General features: G+C 37.7%; 1 protein-coding gene across 1 annotated transcript in view; it reads left to right on the top strand.

Moving 5' to 3' along the window:
* Positions 1 to 6,878, top strand: part of LOC140159602 (uncharacterized) — a 108,712-nt gene extending 101,834 nt beyond the window's left edge. Inside the window, exons 12-19 of the mRNA XM_072183095.1 lie at positions 1 to 101; positions 480 to 510; positions 1,928 to 2,302; positions 2,755 to 2,889; positions 3,016 to 3,351; positions 3,571 to 3,624; positions 5,081 to 5,389; positions 6,052 to 6,878. The exon at positions 1 to 101 is cut by the window's left edge and continues 40 nt beyond it. Coding sequence (XP_072039196.1) covers positions 1 to 101; positions 480 to 510; positions 1,928 to 2,302; positions 2,755 to 2,889; positions 3,016 to 3,351; positions 3,571 to 3,624; positions 5,081 to 5,389; positions 6,052 to 6,098 — 1,388 coding nt within the window. The 3' untranslated portion in view covers positions 6,099 to 6,878. The remainder of the gene's footprint in view (positions 102 to 479; positions 511 to 1,927; positions 2,303 to 2,754; positions 2,890 to 3,015; positions 3,352 to 3,570; positions 3,625 to 5,080; positions 5,390 to 6,051) is intronic.
* The last annotated feature ends 380 nt before the right edge of the window (positions 6,879 to 7,258 follow it).

The raw sequence follows: 7,258 nt of genomic DNA, 5'->3' as shown, positions 1-7,258 counted from the left end.
CAATTCAAGAGGTGATGACTGTACTGAAACATCCAGGCATCATTGGCAACGATGACTTGGCAAAAGGCATTGAGTCGATGCTGATGGATGAAGGACATCAAGTAAGCATTTCCTGATTTTTGGGCTATGGTTCTGATTGAATTGTCAAATTAATTAATGAAAAAACAAATCCAGAAGTTATAACTTAGCTCAATTTATCCCAAATGCAAGGTAAGGTATGAGTGACCAGTGACTCTGATAATGAAATTATGCATTTTGGTAACATTCAGGGTGTAGAAAATCACTTTAATCATAAAATGTTATGTTTTTCTTTTTTAATCATCACTTTTCTTTTTAATCATCACTTTTCTTTTTAATCATCACTTTTCTTTTTAATCAACACTTTTCTTTTTAATCATCACTTTTCTTTTTAATCATCACTTTTCTTTTTAATCATCACTTTAATCATAAATCTTGTGTTTTCTTTTTTCTCCTTTCAGACTCATCAAGATGACCCATCATATCAATTTGGTAAGAAAATTCCACGTATACTTACCTTCGTTTTATCTTTTATGTTTCTGTTTCGGTTTCCGGTTTCGGTTTCGGATCTCATTGTTATTTTGAAGTGTTAGCATGGTACGTGTGAACAATCCTTTTATTCTAGTCTTTTGTTGACTAAAGAAAAGTTGAGCGAAGATAACTTCTGTTTCGGTTTCGGGAGTTATGCTAATTTCTGACATGAAAAACTTGACATGAGAGGGTTGATGCTAATCTAGACAAAAGAAGTGTCTAAATTTTACGGTCGTAAATTCGCGATAAATTGTACGGCTTCAATTGACTTGCGTTGGGTGTATAGGTACTCCAGCCTAGGCGGGAGTAGCTCGTGAAAATAGCCCAGCGTAGAAATATACATTAATATACATTAATCAATAGTAATCAGTGTTGCCAAGAATTACGTATACTTGTTCGTGCAATCGCGCAAAAATCGGTCATATTATGATTATGTAGAGATTAAACGGGGAATTATTTTCGTCTCAAATACACCTTAACACTTGGTAATATGCAACACCAGAGAAGTGCGTTGAAGTGAAACTAATTAGGATTCCTTTCATTGGAATTGGTAATCTGATAATTGCTTCAGGCAAAATTGCCAGACTCAAATCTATTTTAAATGTATATTGTGTAGAGAGTGTGGATGAGGAGAGGAGAGGAGAGGAGAGGAGAGGAGAGGAGAGGAGAGGAGAGGAGAGGAGAGGGGAGGGAGAGGGGAGGGAGGGGAGGGAGGGGAGGGAGGGGGAGGGCGAGCAGAGCAGGGAGGAGTTTTGTTCCGTTATTTTAATTTTTCCACGTTGATCATAGGCCTACTGCTAAAACAGTGAGAGGGGGAGAAGGTAAAGGAAATACAACATCCACATAATTCAAAAGATGGCACAGGTGAGAGTTGGGGAGGGGGGGAGACAGACAGACTATAAAGAGAAGAAAGCGAGAGGAGAAGAGACAGGGGTCCTTTTTTTTAAATGTCACACTAATATAGACCATAATGACACCAAATTTGCGTTCGGACCTGATGTAGGCCTATCCTGCCTAGTGTAATGAGGGACATGAGTAAGATTGCCTACTTGAGGCGCCAGTGTTGCATAAAATTGACTTATCCAACCTTTGACAGACATAAGTGTGATTGACAGCTCCTATTATTACCTCTTGAAATGAGAAGCATGATGCCCCAAATGTAACAATGAAGTCAACTTACACACCATCCCACTTAAGCCCTTGCGTTTTCGTTTCTGAACAATAGAGCTCCCGAAACAGAAAAGATAAAACGACAGTTATTTTTTCTATATACAAATGACGGCTATACATATATCGATATATTTCCAATATGATTTAATTACACTACTAAAGAAATAATTATTTGTGCAATATATAGTTTTTAACATTCATTCTTCAGGTGTTCCTGATTTGACCCTGCTTTGGCGTGCAGTTTTGAAACGCACCCACCAAGATCTAAGGCGCACCGCCGGCATAAAAGCTAGTCAACTACTTTTATACTTGGTGGGTGAAGGGTCTATGTTATCTGAAGATGATGAAGATGAAATCGAAACTAAAGAGAAACTTGAAGGGCGCCGAAAAGCTGTAGATCTGCTCTTGTTTAAACTCACGCAGTTAAAGAAACCAGACTGGCACAAGGGGTTTCTAGCTGGACTCCAACAAGAAGCGCCCTCATTGGTACCGATGATTACTGATGCACGGGACAAGCTCTTGCAAGAGAAATGGTTTGCGTCCATTTCGGCTGTGTCCGCATCGGAACAACAGAGTGCGACCGGTAGGTATCAAAGTAATGATTAGTAATTTTAGATAATAATAGATTAGTACATAGACATTTTAATTTTTTACTTCAAATGGATTGAATGTAGGAAAAATTATATTCGAATCATTAGCGCCAATCCGGGGGGGGGGGCATTCGGCCAGAATTGTCAAATAGTGGCTGAAAAGAACAATCAATGGGCCATTTTGGGGTTGACACCCATGGTTAAATATGTTAAAGTATATAGAAAGCATATTTATACTTCTACGCTACTCAAATTTGGTACACGCGCCGGAGCGCTTTCACCGGGTCAACCGGCGTCTTCAGCGGATGTTATTGCTCTGAAGATTGTTGTTGCTAGTGATGTAGTACTAGGACACTTCCGATGACGTCACAGATGTTAATGACGTCAAACTTGAAGATACATCATTATATGTTAAAGTATGTATTGATATTTCTTTTTCCTTTAGATCTAATTTCGTCAAGGTCACTCGTCCCATCGCGTACTGTCTACAGAAAACCAGATCGTGAAATTGTACAAAGGAAACACGAAGTAGTGAAGTTCAAGACAGAAGAACTTATGCCTTACAACATGCCTGTAAAGCGTTAGTATAGTATATTGTTACATAATATAAATTGTAAATGGTTTAATAGTAATATATTTTTAAAACAAATGTATATTGTAAAATGTTTCTTAAGTATTTTTGTATGTTTTTGATGTAAATCTATAGAAAAATTCCAGATGCTCGACAGTTTCAAGGCGATTTTGGACGTTCCGAAAGTGAAAGAAAGACTGATCAATATCATCACTGAAGACATCCTTGATCACTTTGTGGATATCTCACGACTCGATAAGGATGAAATACGTCAACAGTTCATCAACCATGGCCAACATGCTGGAGCTGAATACTTTCTTGATAGACTCGCTCAATTGAGAACCTCTTGGCCGCAGCATCTCATGCAAGCTCTTCAGGCACAGAAGCAGTTTGACTATGTGCAGTACTTGTATGAGGAATACCAAGATCATTTGAAACTACAAGAAGACCAACCAAGGACTGAGGAAATAGGTACTTATATTAATGATACATAGTAATGTTATACAGTAAGTGAACTAAAAGCGACTACACGTTTTGCCATAATTTTTTAAGACGGTTAGTAATACACGGATTGTTTTCTCGTTGCTTTTCTGCTTCATACGCTAACTTACTTCCGACACATCAATTGTACCTGATGAAGTTTATTCTATTTTCTAAAGTATTTTATACTATATGTATTCTTTCTCTCAGTCCAACAACCGAAAGTTCCTCAAAAGCCTCAGAAATCGGCAGATGAAATTGCAGGTAGGTCAAAGCTTCAGCATTCCATTTCTTTACTAAAATTGCCCAGTATTTAAATAATGGCAAAATACTCTTCCTGAAACGATAGACCTAGAATATGAATTATGTGAGCGAAGCATTCGCTTCATCATGTAATGTTCAATAGAAATATATTTTACACCTTGGACAAGACTTTCATTTAGTTGTACTTTATCTTTATTTTCATTTCTTTCGGTGGCAGACCAAGGTAGGTTGGTTTTGCCAGTTAAAGTGTTTTTCTTTGTTGATTATTGTTCTATGGGTGGTACAAAATCAGATTACGAGAGGTGTAAAATATTTACCCCTGGGCAGTTCGAGATTTCCAAGGTCAAAGTTTATACAGGGGTCAAACTTAAAAACTTCAATTTTGTCCAAACCAATGTCAAATTACTCCTCTTGTCATAAGGATTCAGAAAATATATAATCTCACATATCTACGACTTATCGTTGTGGAGTTTAGGAACAAATGGATCGAAGGTTAAATAAAGAAATCCACAGGGTTTAAAATAGAAAAATGCTCCAATTGTGATGAAAATGGTCTCAAGTGGTTCTTCCTGCAACAACTCTGATCAAGAATAGTTTGAACCACATAGAATGACTTGTTATGTAACACGGCAAAATATGTCATTGCTAATTGAGTCATATTGATGCTGATCGACTGCTGGTGCCTCCTTGAATGTTTACCTAGGTAACGAGTCGGCCCAGTTGGTTATAACTATTCTTTATTATATTGAGTGATTCTTCAAATTCAACCTTTAACCTTTTGGCTTATCACTCCGAAAAGAATCATTATGATCAGAGGAACATTTTGGTATGGGTGTTAAAAAATCGCGCAGTTTTTAAGTTTGACCCCCGTGTAAACTTTGACCTTTGAAATCTTGAATTGCCCAGGTGTGACAATTCTACACCCACCCTAATCTAATTTTGTACCACATATGGAATAATAATCAGCGAAAAAAAACACTATAACTGGCAAAACCATCATCTAACCCGGTAAAACAATAGTTTGCAGCCTGACTATTTTCGTTAATGCTTTATTTGTCTAAGCTACCTACATCTTTGTGAGGTAAACGCTATATTCAAACATGTTTGTTAGCTCAGAGGCCGGAAATCTGAAGTACTTGAATATTGTCTATACATATACATTTTAATTTTAACGCGCTTTTTCAGAAGAATCAAAGTGCAATACAGACTATAGCCTAGGGGCTGAAAAATACGTACATTACATAAATAAAAGAAAATTAACCCTCATATAGAAAAAGATGTGCTTTTAACAATTTTGTTTTGCAAATTGCAATTCTCTGATGGGAAGAAGAAGGGTGTGCCAAAGCCTTAAACATGTTACAAGTGTCATGGTTCGAATCTTACCAGTACTTTCAAATCAAAATCAAGCGCAAATGATTCGTAAAATTTCATTGGCTTTGTCTGTCTTGATCAACAGTGGATCTTCAGCATATGTACATCTGGGAAAGGGTTGTTGATCTGAAGATGATAGTGCTTCGTGAGATTGCATCTGAAGCAATCATCCGAGTCTTGTCCATCCATATGCCAGACTTCCTCAAGATGCACAAAAGTGAATTCACTGCCAAGAAATCATCTGATGGAGAGATAAGGGCAGTGAGATGGATCATGGGTCGACTACAAAAGTCAAAAGATGGCAGATGGCCTGGAGCCCTTTTAGACATCTTGCAATGTAATGATGCATTACTTGACGAGGTTCGAAGAGAATTCTGGAAAGTTCACGACGAAGGTAAATCAAATTCACCTTTTTCGAATAAAAGTGATCATAATGTAAAGTGGTGTTCATAACTAAAGGGTATGTTATTGTTAAAGTATAGACGAATCCAACGAGCCAAGTCATGGTCAGGATTTGGTCGGCCATCTTTGGGTAGCCGCTAGCACCAACCTAGTGTTTTGAGCGCCCATTGTGCAGATAAAAGCCGCCTAACACCTAGAGAAGATGCAAGGACGAGGAGGGTTAATAGAATAATATATACAATAGAGATAATTCCGCAGGTAATCCCGTCGCATCTATTCATACATAGTCCTTTTGTTCGCAAATACATCCATTTGTAGCGTTTGATATGGTGTAGTTAATCCGATTATTATGTCACTTCAACAGCGAATAGACCATGTAGAAGCTGAATGTTTTGCCGAAGGGAACTATAGGGCCTATTGTGTTGTAAACTTTTTTTGCTGTAAACATTCTTTTGTCTACCTGTGTTTTCGCGGAAGGTGTAAAATGGGTGATGGAATGCAGTTTAAAATTTCCGCCAAGGCCGAATAATTTCACATTTTGGGTGCATTGTAGCCGACGGCTACCCAACTAAAGGCTGCTAGTCAGGTGTAGGAATGCGGTGATTTGGATTCGTCTATATAGTAACCTTTCTTTTCTGTTAATTTTACCAACAGGTTGCCCATGCAAGGCATCTTCACAGCGTCCTGATGATGTAAACTAAAAACGGAGGATTACGGTGGATTATGTCACAATGATCACACCTGAGACAAGAATACCAACAGAGATCGGAAGCATAGCCTGAGTCCATTCATCGCTGTGTGCAACGTCTGGTTAGACATTGTTGGTAGTCTTGTCTCAGAATAAAAGAGTCTACCCTCTTGACTCCTTCAAGAGTCCGATACGGAATTCTCTTTCCCGGGGGTTGCTTCGAAAATTTCTGTACGAGGATATGCCACGCAAACTTTCAGATACTGACTTTCTCTATACTAATTTTTTATGTTTTTGCTACCCATCAGTATACCAACCTTTCAAAAACGCACCCACAATTGCCTTAATTAGACTCCCTTAGGGGCACTTTTGCCCGAATGCGCCCAATTGGGTGCATTGGTCTCCACTAAAAACCTACCCATCGATATACCAAAATCACTGAAAAGGTACCCCAAAACCGTGGCACATCCCCGTATACGTATACCTTCAACCAGGGAGACACCACGGGCTCTCTTTTGGAGTCGTCTTGCGGACAAACTCATGTAGTAGGGTAAAAAAGGGGATTCTAAGACACCCTTGTATTTCCCCTGTAAAAATCAAAAAAACCTCTTAACACAAAAAATACACACAAAACTTTTAATACCCTGTAATCCCCCTGCATTATTTTACCCTAAGCTTCCCTGTATTCTTCCCTGTAAAGTGTTTAAAAATAACAACACAGGATTACACAGAAAAACAATTTACACAGAATTACACAGAAAAACAATTTACACAGGATTACACAGAAAAACAATTTACACAGGATTACACAGAAAAAACAATTTACACAGGATTACACAGAAAAATAATTTACACAGGATTACACAGAAAAACAATTTACACAGGATTACACAGAAAAAACAATTTACACAGGATTACACAGAAAAACAATTTACACAGGATTACACAGAAAAACAATTTACACAGGATTACACAGAAAAAATAACAACACAGGATTACACAGAAAAACAATTTACACAGGATTAGACAGAAAAAATAACAACACAGGATTACACAGAAAACAATTTAACACAGGATTACACAGAGAAAAATAACAACACAGGATTACACAGAAAACAATTTACACAGGATTACACAGAACAATAATTTACACAGGATTACACAGAAAAACAA

This window comes from Amphiura filiformis, chromosome 8, assembly GCF_039555335.1.
Source record: "Amphiura filiformis chromosome 8, Afil_fr2py, whole genome shotgun sequence".
Classification (NCBI taxonomy): domain Eukaryota; kingdom Metazoa; phylum Echinodermata; class Ophiuroidea; order Amphilepidida; family Amphiuridae; genus Amphiura; species Amphiura filiformis.
The sequence above is the reverse complement of the archived record's forward strand: the minus strand, read 5'-3'. Positions and strand labels throughout refer to the sequence as shown.